The 27256-nt window shown below is 39.9% G+C and overlaps 1 protein-coding gene across 1 annotated transcript in view; it reads right to left on the bottom strand.

Annotated features, from left to right (window-relative positions):
- Positions 1 to 1877: 1877 nt before the first annotated feature.
- Veph1 (ventricular zone expressed PH domain containing 1) overlaps positions 1878 to 27256 on the bottom strand; it is a 191716-nt gene continuing 166337 nt past the window's right edge. Inside the window, exons 12-13 of the mRNA XM_055596770.1 lie at positions 7420 to 7556; positions 1878 to 3360 (exon numbers count right to left, since the gene is read on the bottom strand). Of these exons, the coding sequence (XP_055452745.1) occupies positions 3124 to 3360; positions 7420 to 7556 (374 nt within the window). The 3' untranslated portion in view covers positions 1878 to 3123. The remainder of the gene's footprint in view (positions 3361 to 7419; positions 7557 to 27256) is intronic.

The following is a 27256-nucleotide window of genomic DNA, read 5'->3' on the forward strand; positions in this document are numbered from 1 at the left end:
CTGGGGCGGTAGTTGAGATCTCACAGGTTGTGACAGCAATCTTCTTGTGACAACAACGATCTTGGGGCCGGGTGGTGGTGGCTAACTTGAAATGTCATGGGTTTTTGAACCCTCAAAGCCCACCCACCAATGACACACCACCTCCAACAAGGCTGTACCTTTTAATCCTTCCCAAATAGTTTCACCAACTGGGGATCGAATAGTCAAACATATAAACCTATGGGAGTCATTATCTTCCCAAGCACTGTACAGGGTTCCTCACTGAGCCAGAGGTCTACCATTTCAGCTGGACTGGCTAGGCTAAGGAGTGCTCGGGGTCCACTTGGCTTTAACTCCCAGTGCAGGGTTTCAGGTCCCCAAAGCCAGGCTGGGCTTTCATATATGTCAGGGGTTTCTGTCTACAGGCAAGTTCTTTCATGACTGAAACATTTCCCTGGTCCCTAGATACAGAACTTGAAAAATTATTCTCTGTCACATCTAGTAACTTTGCCCTTGTCTTTCCTTGTCTATACATATTTAAATGTTTTCCCTCTTAAGATGACTGCACCTAAAAACAAAATAAGAAGTCATTTATCTATCCTTGCTCTTTCACCTTAACCTCACCCTTAAAAAAATTAAAATATGACAGTCAGTTACTGCAATACATTGAAAGTTAGCTTGTACTCCGTGGTTCCAACAAAACTGTTCTTGCCAGTGACACCGATTGCTTCCTAATTATGAAAATCAAGCTTTATCTTCAGGATTTCAACTTGTTGACATCCCAAAAATCCTTCTTAATTTAGCTTTTGTAACATCGCGTCTCCTGGATTACACCATCTCTGAATACTGATCAGCTAATCTAACCCGCCTTTGCCTAAATATCGGTATCCCAAGCAGTCAGCATCAATTCTTTCATTTCTTATTCTTCCTCAGTGATTTCAGCCAATTCCATGTCTTTCACAATTACCTGCATATGCACTGGACCCAAAATTCGGCCTCTTGAACTCTATTTCCAATGTGTAATAACTTCTGTGGCTCATAATACCTTCAAACTTTACATGTTAAATTGAATTAAATTTCTTTGCTCAAGTATGACCCCTTTTAGTTTTCGTACGCCAGTGAGTTAACAGTAGTGTCAGCGTAGTGACAACTTTAAGTCTTTTTTCCAGGCTTCTATACTAAAATACATAATAAATCAGTTTCACAGGAAAAAAGTTATCTTTGATATATCAGCAGGAGGATTTATATGAATTAATCAGTGCATAACAAATCACCACATGGTTTGCATTTAAAGCAGGGTACATTTATTATTGCATAGTTTCTGTGGGACAGGAGTTCATCTTGTCCGGTCCTCTGATCAGAGCATGTCACGACTGCCACCAACGTGGTGGCTGGGCAATGTTTAAGCAAAGGCAGGTTAGATCCTGAGAGGCTCACTATTGTTTCAAGGTCACAGGGTTGTTGGCAAGGGTCATTGTCTTTCAGCTGTAGCACTGTGGTAGCTTATTCAGACTCTCATCAGGAGAGTCTGGTATGATCAGCCTCTTCTAAACAGCTTAGCCAAATAACCTGGCTATTCAGGATATATCATTTTATTGAAGACATCGGGGGACCGTAATTCATCTGTTAATTTTTAAATATCTGCTGTAATGTAACACAGCTGTAAAAAAGACTGACCTATCACTTTTGCCATAGTATGTAAATTAGAAGCAAGCTTCAGGTCTCGCACTCCATCCCCCAAGGGGTGGAACATTATTGCAGGGAATGGGTCACTGGAAGCCACCTAAGCTGCCCATGACAGCTTAATTCAAAATTATATACGGGTAATGGAAAAAAAACCAATAAAATGTTTATAATTTGGGCAATGCAAGGCTTGATTCAGAGGAGAAAAACCACAGAATTTTAGCTAAAACCTTCAAGTTTAAGGGTGGTGATGCCCATTAAAAAAAGAAGAAAAGGTGTCTTTCTATTCTTAACCTATCTCTACTTACTGCCTTGGATAGAACCATGTGTCTAAAAATTAATATTTATGCTCTAATGAAAGCCTACACTTGATTACGTAACTGGATTAAGAATCACTGTACCACGTATTAGCATCTTCCGTGTTGAGAAGATAGATACAAGTGTGGTCATTTAAACAGTAAATAAGCCACCGGCTCACATATTTGAACATTTGGTCCCCAGTTGGTAGAGCTCTTTTGGGGAGTAATGGAACCCTTTAGGAGGTGGAGCCTTGGTAGAGGAAGTACATCAGTGAAGACGAGCTTTGTGGTTTCATAGCCTTACCCTCCTTCCCACTCTCTCTGCTTCCCCTGTGTGAACGAAAGTCAGCCAGCTTCCTGTTCCTGCCGCCATTGTTCTGCCTGCTGCCACATATTCCCTGCCTCGGTGGACGCTATCTCCCGGGAACCATAAACCGAAACAAATCCTCTCTCCTCCAAGTTACTTTTGTCCAAATGTTTTGTCACAGCAACAGAAAGGTAACTGATATTCTAAAGTTTTCTTCAGTGTTCACCTTTTCCTAATAGCTTTTTAACACTATGTTCTTAATGTGCTAGTTTTCCTTCAAGGTAGATCTTTCAGGCATCTGTTCTTAGAATTCCGTTTACTCAGTTATTTACTGGGGGCATGGATGCAGCATGGTCTGCAGAGAGCAGAGGACAACTGCCCGGAGTTGATTCTCTTCTTCCACTAAGTCATTTATGGGGCTAGAACTCAGGCCATCAGGCTGGCCAGCAAGTGCCTTTCACCTGCTGAGCCTTTTTGCTGGTGACAGTCATAAATCACATAGCTACAGAAGTTTCTATATCTATCTCTACCTCCATCTCATATCTAGCTATATCTATGTCATCTATATCCGTCTCATCTATCTCTCATCTACATAACTTTCCTTCCCTGGCCCACATGCTCCAGCATAAACTCTGTGGCTTTTTCCCCTCATGTACTTCAGGCAGAAACCTTGGAGCTAATACATGAGATGTGAGGGCGTGGTAGTTACTGAGAATCCTGCCATTTTAGGCCCTCCCTAGGGATAATGGTTTCACTGGTATTCAGTGAAACCCAGTAATACACTGGTGGACTTCTCTTTCTGTTGACACTGGCAAGGCCTATTATGCGTGGTCACAAGAGGCGGTTTCTGTGTCCCTACAGATATGTGGTCACTTCTCTACTTTCCCTCTCTTTTGCCTGGGCCAGTGCCACGCTGATGCACTGCAGCCACTCTTCTGCATTCTTCTCATCCTTGGCTTTGAAAACATAGGTCTTATTGTCTGTGAAGATTTCAAAAGCCCGGGGGAGAGAGCGATCCCGGCGTTTCTTGGCCACAGCTTTCACGCTCTGTACTTTGCTGAGTTCGATTGGGGAGTCATCAGGATCATCCTTCTGAAATGAATGGAAAGAGAAACACGGTGAGCTGGCTCCTGCTGCAGCCTGTGTCACTGGCTCTTGGAATTCCCCAAGGGGGCCAGGTCCTTTCGAATCCTGCGGCTCAAGACCCTTCTGTTGGGAGTGCTAAGACTGCACAGAGTCATTAGGACAACAGAAGCCAAAAAATTTGGCCTCTATTACAGTACCATAAGTCAGCACAAGATAGCCAGTTTACTGAAAGTTATTATAAGTGAAATTGGGAAAATATTTAATTTACGGTTCTTTATTTTTCTGTCACCTTCTATTTATACTAGCACTATGAGCAAAAGACGGCAGTGAAATTTGGAATGTTTTTTAACTCAATTTTTCAGTAGTTGAGGAGGCATAGTATTGGGTTTCCTTTGTGGTACTTCTGGGAAAAGGTATGCTCATATTGAAAAACAGGATTCTAGTGTCTGAGTAGCTTTTGGAATTCTGTACTAGAAGCATGCACTGTCTGTCAGCATTATTTTGTGATGTTACATTTGTGTTTCAGGGATCTCTGTGATATCAGAGTCAACATATTGGGCAAGCAGGAACGGTTTTAGAACAGTGAAAAATGTCTATAAGCAATGAACAAATTTTTGTCCATTGGGAAATGTACCTGTGGTTGGGCACCTTGCCAACTGTTCTTTTCCACCTCTCTCAGATAGTCATGTTCTCCCTTTCTGCAATGAAAAAGCACTCTTCTTATTTGTCATAAATGTTCTGGAGTGTATATCCAGCTTGGAAAACCTTAGGAACATTGAAAAAAAAAACTCCTATAATCACTATATTGATGCTAGGGAAGTATTGACCACTCAAGACTCATAACATTTCTACATCAATTTTATTAATAGACAGCCTCTCCTTCCTCCCCTGCCTTTGTGTGTATGTGTGTGCAAGTCAGAGGTCAACATCAGATTGATGTTCCTCTATCATTCTCCAGCTTATTTGTTTGAGGCAGGGTCTCTCACTGACTTAAACTCACCATTTTGGACCAGTCACGCCCCTGGGATCTACCTTCCCGCTGTGGAGTCAGTGACAGGAGTCACTGTGTCTGGCTTTTACGCAGGTGCTAAGAACTCAAGTTCAAGTCTTTATGCTCATGTATCAAGCACTTTACCCATTATACCATCTTCCTGGACTAGCATTTCCATTTTCTGTTTAATATTTATGAAATGTGGCATTATACTTAAATGCATTCATAAATGATATAACTCAAGAAAGAGAATTCAGTCAGAGAAATGAATACTTAGGAGCTGATGATCACAGAAGTTAAAACAATTAAGTTTCAATTTATGCACATGATTTCCTTCTGTTGAAAAACGATGGGGGGGGGGACTAGAGATGGCTCGGTGGTTAAGATAAGAGCGTGTAATGCTCTTCTGAAAACCTGAATTCAGTTCCCAGTACCCACACTTGGGACATTTGTAATCTTCTGAAGCTCCGCCTCCAGGTGGTCTATTAGCATCTTGTAGCTTCCATGGGTACCTATACTCATGTGTACATATCCATACACAAACACATATAATTAAAAATAAAATCAATCTTAAAAATCACAGTGCAATTGTGACACATTGCTAGGGAGAGGTAGTATAGAAATGTAAGTTCAAGGGAAACAGAAGCAATGCAAATATCTCTGCTAAAGATAATAATATATGTATTTTTATAAAGATATATGCTACTAGATTGATGGATTATGGTATTTTTTATTATTCTAGTAATTATATTTAAAGAGGAAATATCTTCTTTTTATTTTAAAGTGTCAGTATTTATAACTCAACAGAAATTACAACTGTCTAGACATGATAAATGTGTTGATGATATTTAAAATGTTACAAGGCACTACATAGATTTTTTTTTCTTTTAGGGGCTACACAGGACAAAATTTGAAGACATCTGCACTCCATACTTTGCTAGCTAATTTGGTTTATATTAAAACTATCTCTTGATAATAAATTGTGTTGAGGCCAGTCTATAGCATAGAAATTGATACACTATAACTGATGGAGAAAAGAGATTTCCTGTAGAAATGTAAGGAGATCAATAGGTCAATTAATATAGGGGCATAGGGAGGCTGGAGAGAGGGCTCAGAGGTTAAGAGCATTGGCTGTTCTTCCAGAGGTCCTGAGTTCAATCCACAGCAACCACATGGTGGCTCACAACCATCTGTGATGACAGCTAATGTCCTCTTCTGGCCTGCAGGTTTAATTGCAGATAGAGCACACACACACACACACACACACACACACACACACACACACACACACATATATATATATAATAAATCTTAACAAAATGACAGGAACACACACAAAGATAGAGATAGATAGATAGATAGATAGATAGATAGATAGATAGATAGATAGATAGATAGATAGCACTGCTGCCTAGCTGGCTTGTGGAAATCAAGACAACAAGAGTGTAAAAAATGTACTTATAGTTTATGTTTGTCTTTCAGCTTGAGTTTTCACACATCTCTAGAAAAGGCAGCTAGTGAGGACGTGCCTGATTTTCAGCAGGACTGTTAGCCTGGTGTGCTATTATGTCCTTGTGATTAGAGGTATTTTGTTTGAGACACATGTTCTGTTAGATTTCTACAATGCCAAACTGTTATCTCCTGATAAAGATGTCAAACGAGTTATTGTTTAGAACTCAGCTAAAGGTTTAAAACTTAGGTGAGAAGTATATAGATCATCATTTGAGTACTTGGAAGTAGTCTCATAGACTAGTTCTGTGTTTGTACTGAGGTGTCTGAGAAACACTGTATCTTCATGTCTATTCCCGAATTCTGGAGTAAGTGTAGGAAGTTCAGATGGTCATTTCAAACACTTAGAAAATGCTTCAACATTAAGCCAAAAATATTTCTTTAAAGTCCAATAACTCTTTAAATTGAACATGCTATCATACTTGCACATAGAAAAAGCTTTTTAGCCAGAGAAAGGCAACCTATGTATGACACAGATGGAGAAATTTACACAACTTTTAAGTATCATAAAATACATTTTTAAAAAAAATGAAAACAGTATTTTAAGAGAGGTCTTATTAATGAAATACTTTCACAGAATTCATTATAATTCAGGTGTACTATCCTACACCTATCCTACATTTTCTCTTACTGAGAAAAATGTTCCAGTAACATATGTAGTGAGAATTCTAAAAATATGGTGCATTTGTTCAGAGAGAATTGTTAATTTGTAAGTACTTTAACCTCTTTAATTTATTAATAAGGCAATAGTTTAGTTTATGGGATGGTTAAGGAAATGGGTCAACCTGACTGGGCTAATGGGTCCCCAATAACCATTAAAACATGGTTTCTGAGTGTGCCTCTATGTTTCCAGAACAGACCAACATTTGTGTCAGTGGTAAAAAAGATATACTCCACCCATTCCCCATAGAACAAAAAGATAGAGGACGGGCAATCTGTGTTATGTTAAAGATATTTTCAGAATGAAACTATAATGGCATGTTCAATGTAAAGAGGCAGAACTCTGAGTTTCAGGACAGCCAGGGCTACATACTGAGACTGTTTCTCAAAACTATCACCACCAGCACCAGCAACTCCAGCAGCATCTCCACCATGGCACTCTGGTGCCTGGTGTAGTGGCACACCCTAATCCTAGACCTCTGGAGGCCTAGGCAGAGGGTAAGTTCAAGGCTAGCTAATGCTATATACTAAGACCCTGTTTCAGCCCCTCCCTTCACAGTGTCAGCATCTTGGGGAGCAGAGGCAGAAGGCTGGGCTTTGCCATCATCCTCAGTGCCCTGGGGAGTTTTCCTAATCTCTTAGAGACCCTGACTCAGGCCAAAGTGGGATTCATGGCTTCCACAAGGCAAAGAATCGCAGGATGCAGGACTAGCCAGTCCTGCCGAGTTATGTGGAATAAAGATGTTAAGACAGGCTTCAGCCTGAGGCCCTCAGAAGGTGAGATAGCTGACAGTATGGCTGTGGGTGTCTGAGACTCACAACTGTGTTTTTACACTAGCCATCTACAGGATTTTGGTGGAATGTGAAGGAAAGAAAAACAATTCAAGTGTAAAAAAAGAACTCACAGATTTTCCTTTTTGAAAGAGAAGCTGGTTTCCAGCCAATGTAAAATAGCGAGTTTTCCACCTCTTGATGAACTTCCATCTCACTTGTTTCTCTTTAAGTTTTCCTTCAATGAGGGGCTGGCCATCTTGATTTACAACTGTGGAGGGAAGCAGAATGACCAAGCATTTATTTTCCGCTGTTGATTTGGCAAGTGGTCAAATGTCATAACTGTAAAATGAACCAGATCCTGGTGAGCACACTTCAAAGATGGCCAGTGTGGGGCTGGAGAGATTACTCAGTAGTGAAGAGCGCTGTGGATTTTGCAGAGGGCCTGGGTTTGGATCCTAGCACCCGTCTATGGCTCACAACCTCCTGTAACTCCGGTTCCAGGAGATCAGTGCTTTCTTCTGGTGTCTGACAACACCTATAAGCACACAGCACCCACAAACTCACACAGCCATATAGACATACATATACACAAACAATAAATAAACAAATAATGAAAAATTTTGAAAAAGGAAAGTGTGAATAACTTTTTAATTTGCTTTCATTTTTCTGCTTGGTGCTAAAAAGATCATTTCAGGCATATCGATGAGAAAGTGTTAAAATCCCTCAGTGAGTTGCTCCTTTTTTTAAGATTTTATTTTTAATTATGAATGTATATGTTTGTACAGATAAGTGCAGTGTCCATGGAGGCTGGAGGAGGGCATCGGAAATGCCTGATGTAGGTATGGTTCCCGTGGAAGAGCAGTGATTACTTCTATGTAGGGATCCGTTTCTTCACCTACCCTCCATGAGGTGAGTTTTTTTTTTTTTTCCCCAGGAAGTAGGTCATAATAAGAGCATCTGGTTAGTGGTATTTACGTCCTTACACCCAGATTTCTGTTCTTCTGAACTGCTTTGTTTATAGCATTCAGTTCCTTAGATTAGATGGGAGGGACCAAATTGGAAATTTTAGCATAGAATATTTAATAATTCCATAAGCTTACTTTCTGTTGTTGCTTTAGTGCATGCCTAGGTAATAAAACAAAATTTCATGCTCCAACTCACATAAACTACTTACAATTAACCATAAACAAAGTATATTTAAGTCACTTAATTCTTTTCAATAAAAAGCATCTCAGTGGTATGAAAGACATTTCTCCAGGGATGTAATACTAAGCTGCTATTTTATTTTCTGGCATGCACATGTCATTGCTCTCCCCTCTCCATAATAAACACACTGAGGGAAAGCAATGTGGGGAGGAAAGGATTTTTCTCCTACAGGTTACAGTCCACCACTGAAGGAAGGCAGGGCAGGAACTGCAGCCAGAACTTGATGCAAAAATTACCAAGGACCACTGAATACTGGCTTGCTCTGACAGCTTTCTTCTGTAGCCCAGGTCCAGCTACCTAGGCATTCCATGGTCCACAGTGGGCAGGGACCTCCCAAATCAATTAGTGAGTGAGAGAACGCTCACAGGTCAATCCAATGGAAGCAATTTCTCAGCTGAGGTCTGTCTTCACATGTGTGTCTAGTTGACAACAGAGATAACCTTCACCCCTAGTTAACACTAGCCATTTCTTATTTCAACTCAAAGTACTTCTGTTGAGAAACTTTCCCTGAATACAAAAGAGTTGCCTTCATCTTTCTGTCCTCAGAGCTCCCAGTGTTTCCTTTGTGTCGGACATCACCAGCCATGCATGGTTGTTGGTTCTTACCTATTTAGTGCCTTTATGCCTCATTCATCCGAAAGCTTTATGAGGGAGGGTCTTTGCTCTGCTTACTGCTAAAATACTTGATAGCTAACACAGTGCCTGGAAAGTAGTAAAGGAGTCTATAAATGTGGTAAATGAGTAGATTAAGTATACACTAAAGTAGACTATGGAATAGTTACACATAGTCACAGAATCAGAAGGTCCATTAAAGATTGAGAAGTTGAGTTGAAGAATTTAATTTCTCTTACCGACTATGTAAGATTTGTTTTCGGATTTCTTTGAAAGCATCTGTTTTAGCAGGAAGTCAACGGAAAACACCATTGAGAGTAGGACAGTATTTATTGGTATTTAATTATACCCAATTTTCAAAGCACTTTTTAAACAATAAAATTTATTTTTCCATTGCTTTAGAATTTAAAAAATGGACAGTGCCTACCTAGCTATTCAACACAACCTTTCTTTGCTATCTTGACAAAGCATGTCCAACATAAGATAATCAAATGTATGGCTTCCATTGATAAAAGTCCTACCTATTAAGGCTAGTTTGACATTTCTGGTCTAATGATTTTCCAGTTGACTGTTCTAATAGCTTAGAATAAAGGCTAAAAATAAAAAGTACACATCACATATATTAGGTAGTGGAAGGACTACAATGAATTTCGCATAAGGAGTGACATTTGGTTGGTGTGCATATTCTTAAGTAGTCAGAACAAAACTTGGCCATTGGAGGGATCTGAGACCTCAGTGAAAAGAGGCTGCCCTATCTTCTTAGAAACTCCACACTGCCTAGCACTACTGGCAGAAGACAGGAGAAGCATGAACTCAAGTCACATTAATTGACAATCAATACTGAAAAAGGTATTTGAGTTCTACTGTCTTTTTGTTTTATTATTAGAAACCATCTGGATTAGATGGTTATTGCAATAATACTCTTAATATTCTTCATAAATACAGTGGTTGCTTCTCTTGTGCTGCTCCACACCCAGCAGTGAAAACACCTAGACACTGGGCAACCCAGTTCCTAGGTTAGGAACAGAAGGTCCAAGAAGGAAAAAGAGGCAACAAAACAAACAGAACCAACAACTTCCCTCCCAGATGAAAATGATTTAATGCAAAGCCCTTTAATAACAGTGCATTTTCTTCTTCATGTCTTTCAAGTAATACTTAAGTACATGGATCTATAGAATTTGCCATTGTATTTCTCCTCAAGGTAGAACCAAATGGCTTACTTGAAAGACCTCTTTGTCAGGAGTTTACTACATTGGCAACATGGCTGAAAGAGAGGAGCCATTAGACACACTGAATGAACAAATACCCACAAAACCTGAGAGCAGGGCAACCTGAAACCATGGATTCTGGGAACCTAGAGAGAAGGGAGTCAGGAATCTGCTGCTACCCCAAGGACTCACTGTAGCCTAGTGAAAATTATCTCAGAAAGTCCATGGGAAGGATTTTAGGAAGGAAATGTTAGCAGAACCTTAAAAAAGCTGAACGTTAGAAACCAAATTTAGTCATCAAAATCACTATCAGAGAATTTAGTATGAGCCAAGTAATCAAGAGAAAAAAGGAGGAAGAGAGAGGAAGGGGAGGCAAAAGGGAAGGAGATTGGGGGCAAATAGACATTGAATTCTTTTCCAGATACTAACGCATGTCTTGCAGTCTTTTTGTTTACAGTTGTATATAATATATATTATGGGGCATGTATTTAATAGTTTTTCACCCATAGAATTTCCTTATAAACAAGTATAATATGATAGTACTGTGTCTTTATAGGCAAAATGTTGAAATTTTTTCCCCTAAATATTATTGTGTTTTATTGAAAACCAAAACAAAGAAAAATAGGATGAATAAATAGTGTTTACAAGACACAGAGGGTATTCAAGACTTTCCCACTTTCTAATCAACACATAACTTTACCCAAAGCAACATGATTTGGCCAGGGCATTCCCTACCAACCTGGATCTGTTCTTTTTGTTAAGTATTAACAGGTGAAGGGATGGAATAATGCATTGAAATTTTTAGTGTACTTATAATCCCAAGTATGACCACATTTATCAAAGAAAACATTTTTCAGAATGCTAATTCAGATACTTACATATTATCATTGACTGTTATTATTAACCCCTTTTGTGCTCAAAGAGTTGAAAATAAAATAATAATAAGAATCCTGAAGGTGCTATTTACTCAAATGAAGTTCTAAATAAGAGTGACACAAACAATAGCAGATCACTAGCAGGCTGAGAAGCTCTCCAGCAGGAGGAATGCATTGAGAGACCAAACAATTAAAAATTAGTTTTTCAGTTATTGGATTAAAGTTTAAAGCCACCTACAGGGAGGAACTAGCCTTACTGCATTTTTTTCCTGCCCACTAGAGATATAGTTGTCAGGAAACCGGCCCAGATCGCCCCTCTCCCCTAGAACAGCCAAACAAGGGAAGCCAGACTGTTAATGGTTTCGGGGTTTCCCCACAGGCAATCAGTTCAAATGCAACATCCCCATTAATGTTTCAGCCAATAGATGCTTGCCAGGCTGGAATTCCTGTGCTTTGGACCCGCTGGATGGGACTGGGATCTATAAATCACCCACCTACCCTGAGCACAGGGCTCTACTCTCAACTGCTATATAGGGTATGAGGGTGTGAGCACAAGCTCTAGCTTATGATAAAAAGATCCTCTTGTGTTTTGCAATGGACTCAACTCCTGGTGGTCTTTTGGGGGTCTCACCAATTAAGCACAACAGAATGAAGCAACAATGTTCATCTGTCCATCAACCATCCAACCATCTCCATGCACTTCTGAGCACAGAGAAGGTATGAAGCATGTTTGATTTGAGGCTCTATAGAATCTGTCTTCCAGAGAGCTTAAGTTATGGTATAAGGTAGTTAAACACATAAAAACCTGCACTGCTCAACGAAGGTTGTTGAGACATCAGAGAAGGGTAGCCACATGTTCCAGTACCCAAGAGGAAATCCTGCTTTAAGCTGAGAAGAAGCGGGGAGGGAGAGGAAGAACTCTCCAGAAAGTACAGAAAGGTGTATGTGGAAACCACAAAAAAGAACCTAAAGAAGCAGGAAGACTCAGTAACTCAGAAGCAAGTTCCCAAGCATTTGCTTGGGGAGAAAGGTCTGGGGCCAGAGCTGAGGAAGTAAACCAGTTCAAGACTTTGCCCCAATAAAAGACTGGCAAGGGGCCTAGGGCCCATGATGTGGCCAGCAAGTACTGTGGAAGTCTCATAAGCCCCAGGTGGGATCTGCCGTATGTCCTGCAGAGCCCCAGCAGGAAGGAAGAATCTGTGTAATTGCGGGGAGTTCATAAAGTACTGTTGACACAGGTGTGGGCAGGGGCAAGAGACTATAGCAGTCTGAGGTCAGCGGCCATTCAGGCATAACAGCCCCCTGCCCACAGAGGAAATGGGAGAGAGCAGTTAGGGCCTTGGAGGAAACCTGTCTGGACAGTACCTGACAGTGGCTGTGGCCTTGAAAAGAGGACATACTCAACCCTTACTAACCATGCAGGGAAAGAGTTTTTGAATAAGGAATCCCATCTCATTCTCTTCTCTTCTGCTAATCTCCCACAGGAGGAGGGTGTCTGCACTGATGAGCCTCTGCCATCCCTGATGAACATAAGTGAAAGTCAAGGTAGCCTGTGGGACATGGAATTTGGTGCCAGAAAGGACATTGTGTATTAAGTTGGGCCAAAGTTGGAAAATATTTCATACCTTCAACTTGCCTCTTTATAGGTAGTTTGTAACCTTCTGCCAACTGTGGTAACTTATGTTTCAAGTGCCTTATTCAGAGGAAGGATAAACAGCAGTACAAGAAGTCTGTGGATCCAAAAGAGAGATGCAGGCCTTCTAGGCTCTAGCAATGGTATTGACTGGACGTGAATGAGATGTCTACCATGGTTTCCTACAGAACTCTCCCACAGTTCTTGTCACAGAATACCAAGTTCTACTGTTTATTAATACCCTTTGGCATTCATTAATTCTTCCTTTCTTTTATTCAAAATGTGTTATAGAATGCCTATCCTAGTAGACAAATATGAAGCTAGGAGGATCTCCAAAGGCAAATAGGACAGTCTGGGTCTTTGAGACACCAAGGAATGCATCAGGCTATGAAGCAGAGTCCAGGGTAACACACTGGGAGAATCCCAAGGAAGAGCCTGGATGGGGTCTTACTGAGGTATGATGGAGAGACAGTTATTTTAAACGGGAGCAGGGAAGCTTTCTGGAGTAGATGCTGCCTGAATTGAAGCCTCTGTGGTAGACATAAGGAAGGTTGTTTTTACCAAAACAACAAGAACAAACAACAGAACAGACAAATCACAGAAAAAGACTGAAGCTCAGAGACAGGGCCTGCAATGCTTTCTGGGAACGCATAGCATATAACGTATGCTATGTGACTGGAATTTGGGTGAAAGTTAAAGATCAGGGTGGGAGAAAGAGGTAAAAGATAAAGTATTTGATTCACAGGGGCTAAACCTCCAGATGCCTTTGGCATCATGCACTGTAGAACCTTAACCTGCATGTAACATGTGGAAAAACATTTTTTATTTGATAACAGGTTTTTTTGAGACAGGGTCCCATTATGTAGCTCTGGCTGAGTCTGGAACTTTCTATGTAGACCAAGCTGACCTCAAATTCAGAGATCCACCTGCCCCTACCTCTCAAATGCTGGCATTAAAGGTATGAACCACTGTGCTTGGCTATTACAATTTATTTGTATCTTAAGAGGACAAGAATTTAACAATTCAATCTAACTTTAACTTTAATATGTACTTAATACATATTACAATTTTGTATTCTCTCTCTCTCTTTGTGTGTGTGACAATCTCAGGTGACTTCAACCTTGGTCCTGGCCAGTGAGCTTCTTTCGATTCTGCTGCTTCTGACTGCCATCTTGCCACTGAAGGCTGGGATTAAAGACATATGATATTGCACCCAGTCAGGATTCAAGTCAGGTCCTCATGCTTGCTTTTTCCACTGAGCCTCCTCTCAGCCTAATTCTGAAAATGTTTTAAGCCACTTCAAATGTATTTAAATATAGTGTGCCATCTTACTCATTATTATAATGGCTCACACAGGGCTACATAAAAACCGCTCTCTGGCTTAGACCTATAGCTTATAAGATAAGGGAGCCATGTGTGAGCTGAATTTTAGAATATGTACCTTTCTAGCTGACTATAGGCATAGACCTATAACTTATGAGGTAAGGGCACTGTCTTTGGAGCCAGGCGTGAGCTGAATTTCAGAATATGTACCTCTCTAGTTGGCTGGTTTTCAGAAAGCTTTTAAACAATAATGAATATGAGTTTCCCCCTCTTTAGGGTTGTAGCTTACAACACAGTCAACACAAAAGATGGCAGATGGTTTTTAGGACAGGGACACTTGGCCAAGGTGTCCAGTTGGGGTTGAAGTTCAGCCTGAATTGAGCTGTTTGGGTCAAACATCCCTAAATGCATTACAACTTTCAAAAATATAAATGTGCCATAAAGGTTAACAGTGGTCTTGCTAACCAAGCCCTGATCATCAACAATTATCATCAGAATCATAGCCCTGAACATGATGCAACTGTCACCATCATTTCATCTTAAGGAAGAGATGCAGTCTAGAAATGTTATATCCCAACGGCTTCAGGAGAGGGGCAACTCCCTCCATTTATTAACAATGTAATGAAACATATAAAAGGCTTTAAAACATTTGTTCTCTCTCTCTCTCTCTCTCTCTCTCTCTCTCTCTCTCTCTCTTTCTGTGTGTGTGTGTGTGTGTGTGTGTTGGGGGAGTGCATCACATGTACACACGCACAGGAGTGAAAATCAGGGGACAACTTGTGGTCAGTTCTCTCTTTCCACCACATAGGATCCAGGGTGGAACCAGAAGGTCAGGCTTGGTGCTCTTAACTGCTGACCCTCTCTCTGGCCCTTATTCTTTTTCAAACAGTAATTTATGTCTAAGTGTTAGGAATAGTGAGAATTCAAAGTGAGACAGGAAATCTTTTCTAGGTCGACATGGTAGGCGTGAGAAGTCGGTCTGGAAAGGAAGGAGGGCACTTTTGGAATAACTGATTGATTTATTCAACAAAACTGTCACTGGTGGTCTGGCTGCATTGGAAACATCTCCCACGACCTCTGTGGTTGCTCTTTTTGTTTTCTTTCTAGACCTCACCCTTGTCTTTGCAATATATTGGGAAGAATGAGCAGACAGTAGTGTTCGTACAGCTGCTAATCCTCAGTCGCACTGAGTTCCACTCAGGCTTAGGAGCTCCTTGTTTTGTGTGCTTTTCTCATTTTGAAATATCTCACTGCATATAAACAACCATACCTCACATATAGACAGCCATATCTCACTGTATATAGAACCATACCTCACTACATAGAGACAGTCATACCTCACTGAATATAAACAACACATATTTGAAGCCATCATGAATTTCATTTGTAACATTTGAATTTTATGTATTCTTTTCTTGTTTGTTATAGGCAAATGGCTTTCAAAGAAAGCATATTCGGGAGAAAATTTGTGATTCCCAAATACTAAGTTTCAAAATAAGAGTTTTAAACTAAGAGCTGAGAAAAAGTATAAAATTGCCCTTGAAATGACTGTTACTGGGAACTGTGGTTTCTCTACTGTCTATAGGGAATTTCTTTGTTTGCACTGAGAGTCTCAATTTACTTTTTTTTTTTTTGGTAGTGTGTATGCCAGTTCTAACAAAGCCAGAAGTAATTACAGAGGATATGATCACAGGGGGGTGGAACTGTGGGGTCTTAGGAGCCACATAGACTGAGTGTGGTTTTTGAAATCACTAAGGATCCCAACAAACATTATGTTTCTCATGGGTTTTAGCATATACATTTCCTTATTGGGGTGAATAAATAAATACAAACAGAATAATCAGCATTGTTTCTATAAGATGCTGTACGATAAGAACCAGAACAACAAAGTGAGATAGTAGCTTTGTGAGGGTGCTACCACGTGACCAAATGACTTATTGCTCAATAGGTTCATATATATGTTCCATAGCATAGGTCATTTTCTAGATTTCTCTGATCAACTGCTGAGTCTCAACCTGCCAGGCTGTCAGAATTACACTCTATAAAACCTTTCGACTATGTTTCCCAGACTGTGTTCTGGGAGCCCCTTCTTCAGAATCAGCTGCTAGTTTGTGACAATGAACTCTCCAAAGCAGTGATCCAATCCACTGTATCTGACTTTTGGGGGTGGCGAGGGACTCTGGAGTTTTAACGAGGTCTCCAGACTATGGAGAGCAGCAGTCTATACACTCTGTGTAGCCCAAAATCTCCTGGGAAGTTTTGAGTTCTGTCATGATGGATGAGAGTAATCGGTCAAATAACATACAAAAAAAGTAAAGTCAAAAACAACAGGTGCAAAATGGTTATGACTTTTCTACAGAATAAAGAAATAGGAGGACAGTATGATCATATACGTGCTGTTGGATTTATCATTAAAGTTGCAAAGTGCAAGCCTGGCACACAACATGTCTGTAACCCCAGAACTCAGGGAGGCAGAGGCAGGCAGATCTCTGTGAGTTAGAGGCCAGCCTGGTCTACAAAGCAAATCCAGGGCAGCCAGGACTGTTGTTACACAGAAACCCTGTCTTGAAAAACCAAACCAAACCAAACCAAACTAAACCAAAAGTTGCAGAGTTCTTAGAATCAATGTTTGTGGCATTTTACTTATATCATCAATGAAACAGAATTTCTTTTCTATGTGTTTGCGTGTGTATGTAGCGCGCGTATGTGTGACTGTGTATGTGTGCGCATGTATGTAGGTCAGAGGACAACCTTGGGTTCCATTTCACAGCGTCTCTCTGGCTCATCAGCCTACAGCCTTGCCCAGTAGGCTACACCAGCTGGCCAGTGAGCCTCCAGTCTGCCTGTTTCGACCTCTCATCTGGCATTGCTGGGTGATCAATGCACGCCTTGGTCTAGCCTTTTCTGTGCATTCTGGGCATGATCTGAACTCAGATACTTAGACTTTAGGGCAAGGGTTTTACTTACTGAGACGTCTCCCCAGTCTGGTGAGCAAACAAAATCTAAGGACGCTTTCTGAGAAGAGAGCTTTTCAGCACTTCCAATGGCGTGTGTGGCTACTTGTGCACTCTTAGGAGAGACTCCTAACAGAGGTTGCCTTAGGCCTGATGAATCATGACTGACAGGCACCGATGAGAAAAGATCAGGAAGCAGAAAGAAATGGGGATAATTGTTCAATCTTAGGATTAAACTTTTAACAAGAAAGAGTTTCATATGCATATCCCATGGAGGTCCCACTTGGTCTCATTAATGAGATCTTATGATAAGATATTATTGGCAACATCTTGCAACTGTAATCTGTAACTATAGCAGACCCTTCACGCTGAGAGCTGAGCATGGAGACAACCTGCAGAGAAGGAAGCTGACCTGGGGGCTGATTTACGTTTTCCCAGGAAAGGACTGATCAAACTGTATGACAGCAAAATCTACATATTTTCTGGCTTGCCTATTTATTTATTTATTTATTTATTTATTTATTTATTTATTTATTTATTTAAACTCGAATTGTAAAGCTGCCACAGGCATGGTGGAAAAAATATTTTTTATCTCTTTCTCGCTAGTTAGCCAAACTTTAACTAAATCCATTTTATGTTACCAATTTCTGTTTCCTAATAGGTTCGAGAACACAGGGACACAAAGATAGCAGGCCATGGACCTGTGTTTCTGCGACTCATTTTGTCCGGGTATACCCATCTAGGCCGTTGGATTGCTACTTGTGTGTGTTGATTTTGGTTTAGTCTTCGTCCTTCCATTCGAGGCCTGGCCGCCTTTCGATGCCCCTTTGTCACCTGGCAGCGTCACTTGATGTGAAGTAAGTTATTTCACGTGTCTGAAGCTTAAATAACTAATTGATTTTTTGAGTTTTGCTGTTATGAAATGAAGATTAGAGGGTTAAAATTCCCAGGAAAAGCTGCCTGCATTTGAACACACACACACATACACACAAACACACACACACACATATTAAATCTCTGCTATAATTGGCATAAACATGGGAAACGCTAAATCTATGCTATCTTGGTGGCTGACTAGTTCTTTATGATTGATAAGTTATCTGGAGAATACATATGAGTTTATACAAATACTAATTAACTGACAAATATTTAGAAAGCTACCAATGAGGCCATGGAATAAATTTGCATATGAACCATAATTCTAAGAACTTTTATAATTAACTAATTAAACGTTATTTAGGACATAATCTCAGGTTTCTCAGACTCAGCAGGTTTATTTTTATTTGATGTTTCTTTTTCTTATCCTAAGCCAAAGTTTTTAAAGAGAAAACCAGGCGACTTGAGCATCTCTGCGGCTTCTGACTTCTTAGACACCCTTATCCCAGCTATCTAAAGCCTGTGCTAAACAGTGAGTGAGCTGAAGACTTTCCTGTCATCATGGGAGGCTTGAAGAGAAATCGTCTAGGGAAAACTAGGTTGGCTATCACCAAAGAGTTCTTTAAACAACTTTCCAGGTCTGTGTATTCCAAGAATCCAGACTGCCTTAGAGTATTGATCTGGTTTTGGTATAGCTTATAAAGGGGCTAATTTTAAAAAAAGACAAAAATCAAATATCTAATACTTAATTTTATTAGGCTTTTAGCAGTGTCAGGCTCATTTAAGTTTTCCTCTGCGCTGAAGTCATTACAATGCCCACATTATAGTTCTAGCTAAATAGGTATGTCAGTTGTACTGTGTACTAGACGACTCTGATCTTGATGAGGTTTTCAAATACTTGGGAAAGATCTTAAAATAAAAGCGCCTTTACAACTGTGATGCTCATTTTTTTTTTTTTAAATCTGTGTCTGTGACCCCTGGGATACAACTCTTCTAGAATGTAAAACTTATAAATGCTCACCAAGTTGTTATCATCAAAACAAAAATGATCAATAATGATACTTTTTAATATGTATGTTCCTAATTACATTATGACCATTATTTTGGGACACAGACAACTAAACACACTCAAGAACATCGCATTCAGAGTGGAACCAATTTAATAACTGTCAGGCTTAAACATGGGTCTTGGAGAGTCCCCTTACGTAATGCTGTACACAGCAAGACAATGAGATAGTTTAGACATTCCTAGCCCTTTTGGGTTTTTGGAACTTTCTTTTCAAGCTTTATAGGTTATGTCTTCATTTACTGTTTCAAAAGGAAGAGCATAACATTTACAGATTTCAATGACAAAGTTCGTGTTTTTAGTAGGTATATCAGGAGGCTGAGGCTGAAGCTGACCTTCCTTTAAAAGGACAAGGGGAACATATTTCCATTCAATAGCTGTGGAAGATCAGGTAGACCACAAATGGACTCTAAAAGTGTAAAAGAATAGGGAATTTCCCCACCTGAGATGCAAATTATTTAAGAATTGAAGAATAGATTTGAGGTAAACTCAGCCTAAGAGCAATAATTCTAGATGTCTGTAACTTTAATTTGACCTTTGACTCTGGCCTCTGCCGGCCTCCTTCTTCCCAATGTTGGGGCAGATCAGATAATCATGGAAATCATCTCATCCTGGCAATGGCAGGCAGCTAAACAGCAACGTCTTCAAAATATACAGAGAAAAGGGAAGGAATAGAATTGGAATGATGTAAAGTCTGAGGCAAAAGCAGTTTGAACTAGAGAGACACCAACTAAGAGGAGTCATTGTGCCAGTACTGAAGCCAAGACACTATGAAAAAAAGATCTTAGGCCATGCTTCTTGATTCTAGCCTGACTCTATCTGCTTCTGATATTTCTTCCAAGAATGGACATATTCCAGAAAATTTCATATCAGCTCAACAGTTGGTATAACAACCCCAACCCCTCAAAACTGAAGAGTGTCAAAGAGGGAAGACTGTGACAATAGAACTTAGACAACGACAACAGACCCTCTGTGCTGAGAGCTGGGCAGTAAGAGGGCTTAGGACAGACATAACCTGCTGAGATTGGAGGCAACCTGGGTGGAGTTAAACTGTCTCACAACAAAGTCTGCAAATATTTTTGGCTTTTTTTCTCATGTGTTTCTATATTCTGTAAGTCCACCATAGTGGAGAGGACGTAGGTTCTTTTTCCAATTCAGTTAAATTTTAAATCAATTCATTTTCATTTTTTACTGCAGTGGAAGTTCCTGGCTTCTTTGAAGACTCAGTTTTGTCATGTGAGGTTTTGCTGTGAACTCTCTCATGTGAGGGGCATGGCACTGGCCAGCTGAGAACATCCATGGGTGGACTTTGGGGAGAGGAGATATAAAGAGTCTCACACTCAATGAGACTTCACTTTTTGGATCAACATCACAGCACTGATCTTCATACTTCGACATTTTGCAGAGAGAAAGGTCCCAGAGAACTTCTTGGGACAATCCAACTGAGTCTTGCAGCTTTTGCTTACTAGCTGTGCTGATTGGTGTTGGCCTTTGGACTGGACTGCTGGTATCCCGATGACTGAGTTTGGTAATCCCCTAAAGACCCATTGACCCTAATCAGAAGGAAGTAGATAAAAGAGGTCTACAGTCCCTTTCCCTATTAGTTTTCTATCTGAGGTTTGTGTGTGTGTTGGGGGGGGGGGTTGGAAGGGAAGTAAAGGTGTTTAAGCACCCTAAATAAAGTAGGTTTGGTGAAAAATCTAAGGCTACATTTCACTTCCTGTTTTTTAACTTCTTTTGGAATAGCTGATGAGTTTGGACCTGAAAATTCAGAACCAGTTGAGCTGATAGTTTTAAATGTTGAATACTGTCTCTTACTGTCAGGATATGGTAGAACTTTCTTAGTATTGAGATATATGGACAAGACATATGTGTGCAAAGTTTGTGATAGAAAGGGCCAACCTGAGGAGTGCATTCTAACCACTGCCCTGTCTCTACATGTATGGTATTCTGGACTTCAAGGCATTATCCACAATGCTTTCATGTGATTTGAAAAAGAACCCAACAATTTTTATCTGCTATAGTTCAACAATTGACCTCAAACTTTTTGTCAATAATCCAAAGTTTATAATGTCTGTGTTAGAAATATTGGTTATAACATATACACCATCATATGCTGTATATTTTATTTTACACAGATAAGCTTATGTGTGTATATATATATATATATATGTTTTCAATACACACTTTTAAAAACTTCATGACTCCTATTAAATAAAATGATCTTTTTATAATAGTGCTAAACAGAACTTGTTTATGAAAAAATGGTTTATATAAAGTTATGTAACACAAAACATATTCTGCAAATGTCATCAGATAAATTTCTACTTTTTTCTTCCTAAAATGAATATTTGTGCTTTGTTACTATTGACTGAGAAGAATTTCACTACTGAAATTGTTCTAAGATACAAGCTTGGTGGTTGTGCAACAATTATCTTCAAGTTTAAATGTTATATCTAGGAAGGAGAGGGTAAATTTATGAGATTTGGGAAGTAAACAACTCACAAATCTCAAAAGTTCCTGAAACAAACAAGATTCACAAAACTTCTCAATCCAGGTTATGCAAGCACTAAACATTTTCCTCAGGTGGTGTCTCCCAAGTCAGCTGCACTGAGGGGAGGAGACTCTATTCTGTCCAGTTGCCTGCAGAGAACGCTGAGATTCAATAACCTTCATGAGTCCTCATTCAGGCTAGGTGGGATTTTAGAGATGCATCTGCTAAAATGCATGCATGTGTCATCCATGCTTCATGTAGTAAGCAACCTTCTGCTTATGTATATTTAAGTTTTGTAAATTAAAAAATATTATTAGCCATTTGTGTTTCTTCCTTTGAGGACTCTGTTTAGTTCCATAGGCCTGAATGGTTCCTTTTTAATTGGGCTGTTTTTCTTAGTGCTTTGTTTTTTGAGTTCTTTGTATATTCTACACACAAATCTTCTATCAGATGTGTAGTTGGCAAAGACTTTTTTTTCTCTATTCTGTAGCCTCTTTGGTAGGTTAACAGTTTCCTTTGCAGTACAAACTCTTTTGACATCATAAAGTCTTGATTGTTTATTGTGGGTTCTAATTCTGGGGCAATCAGGTTCCTGTGTAGAAGGTCCTTATCTGGGCCTGCATCCTGAAGTGTATTTCCTACTCTTTCTTACACAGAGTTTCAAGTGTAACACTGTGAGCATCCCTGGCAAAGGGCCATTAGGACTCATGGCCTGGGGCAGCTTCTGCTGATGTGACTATGGAAGTAGTCCGACCGAGAGTGACCTTATGTTGGAATGTCTGCCCAGAGATGAACAACCAATGGCAGGCTAGGAGATGGTGTGGAGGAACCTGATAGGTCACCCAAAGCTATATAACGTGCTCTCTTCCAGAATAAACAAATCTGCATCGGCTCACACTCTGATTGCATTCACCCGACTCCCGGGGTCTATGTGATGACTCTGTGTCTCTCACCCCCTCAGCCTAGACTCCCTGTCCTCACCCATAGGCTGGACCCTTGGGAGGAGGACCAGCTTAACACTGAGATTTTTACAACTGATTTGTTTTCAGAGTAAGAAAGGATCAAATTTCATCCCTCTATGTATAGATATCCAGCTTCTCTGACAGCATGCTGGCCTTTCTCTAGTATATTTTTCACATCCTTGTCAAGCATCAGAAGGCTCTAGGTATGTCGACTTATAACTGGGTTCTTAATTCTAGTCCACTGCACTATGTCCACTGAGCGACAGTTCTTGCTATGTTGCCCAGCTCATCTTGAACATCTGGCCTCCCTCTGTCTCAGTCTTTTGAATGCCTGAGACTTCATATACAGAATGTCATGCTATTTTTACTTTTTAAAAAAGCATTGGTAAATGGACTTCAGATTATGGCTGGTAAATAAGAAATCATTTCTCAGTAACAAACTGAAGAAAAGTCAGGATAAGGAAAAAAAAAAGATTCCAAAGAGAGAAAGAACACATACATATACACACACACATATACACACACACACAGAGAGAGAGAGAGATAGAGAGAGATAGAGATAGATAGATAGATAGATAGATAGATAGATAGATAGATAGATAGATAGAGAAATCCATTTGTGTATTTCTCAGTGCTCTCTGCTTCTCCCAAGCCTTCCATTAAGCACTAGCCACCCCAGGGTATGTGGACTGGGGAGTCCAGGATGGTTTGAGGACCTGCATCCATAGACTGCAAAGATAAGCATGGCCAGCAGAGGGCATAGATATGTAGAGAAGGGAAATTACTACTCCAGCTCTATGGAAGTCTGGCATTTCTCAGGTGTAGACTTAACACCAGCTTAAACTATACGAAATACTCAAGTCTGCAAGTTCAACGGACTTTATTGGACCTGGAGGACTTCAGTTTCAGAGGAGAGGAAACCACAGAGAATGTGCCTGACCCCTTCCCTCTTTCCTGCCTTGTGGTTGTGTCCTCCACCTGCTACTTCCCAGGTTACTGTACTTTTAATAATAACGTTCTCACCTCGAACTGACTAGGTCATGGAAGATGAACTTGAACTTCTCATCTTTCTGCCATAGCCTCCTGAGCGGTGGGATTACAGTAGTATGCCACTATGCCTTGTTTTAATGTAGTGCTGTGATGGCACCTAGTCATTCAAGCTGGGCAAACACTCCACCAAATGATCTGACTCTAGTCCTCCTTTAGCTTTTATATTTTTTAAGGTTTTGTGTTCTTATTTTTTGTTTTTCTTTTACTTAATTATGTTTAATTTTTCATAAACCTTGGTGAATTTTTCTTCTTCCTGTGTGCCCCTCCATCTTTTGCTGTACTGTACTTTTAGTAGCATTTTAATTTTCTTATTCTTTTAAAGTTTTATGTTTCTAATTTTTGCTCCCCTTCCTATACTTATCTGATTTTCTCACTGTTTTAAATTAATATTTTATGTTAGAATGTAAATAATAGGTTTCATCATGGCATCATCATGGTTATTAAAATTTTTATAGTAGATACATATTTTCCCTTTTATTATCTTTTCCTCTTCTTATGCCCCTTGACTACATTCTTTTCCATTATTCTACTTTCCCCTCCATTTATTTAAGCCTTGTTCATCTTTGCATCTTTTCTTTTGCCTGATTAATTTGCTATTACTACATTTATCCTATATGAGTTTTAACTTTACAGTACACTTGACATTATTTTTGCTATTGTCTGTTTTGTGGTCATTAGTAGGCTTATGTCGATTTTAAGTATATTTCTCTGTCTTGCTCAGTGTGGTGGTGCTGCTGTTACAGTGGTTTGTTTTGTTTTCTCTGAGTGGTCCTAAGGATTGAACCCTCAAGGGAAGGCTGACCATTGAAAGCTGACCAAATAGAGCTGTGTTGTCCAGTTATACCCCTCAGGGAAAGCCAAGTCAGAATACTTCAGAAATCCTGAGCAATCATGCTTTTTACTGTATCGTGCCCCCAAACGAAGCTGTGCGACCAGCCCGGATGCCCTGCTTGAATGTATGAAGAAACAGGGTGTCCATACAGAGATAAAGGAGAAGGAAATTATTTCATTCTCTGAAAAGTGGGTGGAACCAAAGAGAATCATGTTAAAGGCAGTAAGTCAGATTTAGACAAACATTTAATGTTTCCTCTTATATACATTATGGATTTATGAATATGTATTATGTATTTGATATACAAGTAGAAGAAGAAGAGATGTAAAGTGAGGGAGAGGGTAAAATAAGAGGGTAATGGGATAAAACAGATAAAGTATTGCTTCTCATTTATAGAATCTAGCTTTAACAAGCTATATGCAAGTGTATGCACACAGACACATGCACACACACACTTAGAGAGAGAGAGAGAGAGAGAGAGAGAGAGAGAGAGAGAGAGAGGACTCTTAGGGAAAAGAAGGAGATCCACAAAACCAGAGGAGGTGATGGGAGGGAAGATGAGTTAACACGAACAAATTACAGTGATGTGTATGTTTTAAAATGTCATGACAAGATCCACTATTTTGTATACCAACTAAAAATAGTTCATTTAAAAGTTGATAGAACATTAGATTTGTTTTTAAGACAGAGTCTCGCTATGTAGCCCTGGCTGGCTTCTGAATCACAATCCTCCTGCTTCAGTTTTGCAAGTTCTGCAGTCTTTCATACTCTGTTTCAAAAACAAATCCAATTTTCTATCATGGCTATGCTGCCACCGACATGATTCACAAGTTGCTTAATTGCCCATCTATGTGTCAGTGCTTATTAAACATGGCTATGTGCTAGGTCCGGAATCATACATGGCTCCTCTCTCAGTTTGCTGTCTCTTGGAGGAGACTGATGTCAACATGCCACACTCAACGTAGACATGTAGGCAGAAAACAGAAAGAGTGAAAGGAGGGAGAGTTTATTCTGCCTTAGAGGAGAGATAGAGAGGGGTGGGGGTTGATGCCGCAGCAGCACAGAACTAGAAGATGAAAGATCGGGAGGAGGAAAGGAAAAGCATTTCACGCTGATAAATCATCTGGGTCGATGAGGACATGTTTATATCATTAGGGACAATTCAGAGTCTCTGATCACCAAGCCGGGGCTCAATTTTATGTAATTAACACAGTCACAGTCGTCACTGACAGTGTGTAATATGAGCTGTGAGGTTGTGTACACCAGGGTCGTGCTGTTTTTGGCACTCTAACAGTTTTTAGCAGATAGGCCGGTACTTGAACATGTGTGGCAGGAGGGAAGACGTAAGACAACCTCGACATTGCCTAAGTCAAAAGTGGATTCTTTCCTTTTGTTGAAGTTCTGTGAAAGTTGACATTTGAAGCTAAATGGGAAAGTTTCATATTGGCGAACTCACAAGCTATTTGCGGGCTTATGAACTGGCCTCACTAGGGTTGTTTAGCCCATAAGCATGTTGGCCTTTGGCATGGAAAGGCATCTAGCCCACAAGAATTGTGTGTGTTGAGGAGAGCCACACTGGTCCCTTTGCTGTCTGAAGAGACTCTCTCTCATCGCCGTGGAGATGAGATCCCCCCATGCCACATGCATTTTACTTAGAACCCGCTGGGTAGTCTTGTACAGCAAATATTTGAAATCAGTTCTACAGAGAAATCGTAATAGAACACTATCCAAACAGGACTTCTTCCATTTTCTTTCAGAATGCACGGAGACCTCCTACTGACAACCACATTCAAATTCTAAATATCAAATGACTCAGAAAGTGACTACACTGGGGATTACTGAGATTTATAGAGGACATGAGTGCCAAAATTCTAAGCTTTTCCTTTTTTTCTCCCCAGGTTACAGGAACTAAATCACCCCACATACTTTAGGCAGCAAGAGTCATGACCTACTTCTCCCTCCTACTTAAAAAAAAAACAAAAAACAAAAAAAACAAATGTGGCAGACTATAAGTTCTGACAGCCTGGGGCAGCCCTTTGCCTTCTTTTACTGTACAGGTCCTGTAGTTCCAAGGCTCACTGGCAGCTGGTAGAGGCTTTGCCTGGTTTTCCAGAAGTCATCTATGTTCGGCTAAATCTTCTTGCTCAACCACTATTCTCTCATTCACGTGGAGTAATGGCATCTGCAGTAAGTATCACCAGACAGGTCTCAGAGGGTTGCTGAGTTATTTCTGGGATTTTGAAATCATCTGCTTTGTACCTTTGTAAAATGACTATTGGAACCGAATCAGCAATTGGACTGGAAATAGTTTCTGTTGTAATCATTGGCCACATGTAATAATTACCCGCTTATTATCACATCAAAGTCCCCGTTCTTGTAAAATAAATCAAAGAGACAGATCACATCTAAACAATTAAACTTCCTTTTGGTCTTTACAACACACCATGATACTGTGGAATAATTGTTATTGGAGTTTTAAAATTTTCATGTTTTAATTTGGACTGGCACTAGAGGTTGAGTTGAAATTTCAATTTCTGGAATTAGCTTGTCTTGAAGAAAATGTCAGTTCTACCGGTAGGTGACTGTATAACTGTATGACCTTGGAGGGAATTAATAAGTCTTTCTTTCCTTCCTTCTTTCTTTCTTTCTTTCTTTCTTTCTTTCTTTCTTTCTTTCTTTCCTTCCTTCCTTCCTTCCCTCCCTCTTTCTTTCTTTCTTTCTTTCCTTTCTTTCTTTCTTTCTTTCTTTCTTTCTTTCTTTCTTTCTTTCTTCTTCTTTTCTTTCTTTTTCTTTCTTTCTCTTTCTTTCCTTCCTTCCCTCCCTCCCTCCCTCTTTCTTTCTTTCTTTCTTTCTTTCCTTCTTCTTCTTTTCTTTCTT

This window comes from Psammomys obesus, unplaced genomic scaffold (assembly GCF_907164565.1).
Source record: "Psammomys obesus unplaced genomic scaffold, mPsaObe1.curated_primary_1811, whole genome shotgun sequence".
Classification (NCBI taxonomy): Eukaryota; Metazoa; Chordata; class Mammalia; order Rodentia; family Muridae; genus Psammomys; species Psammomys obesus.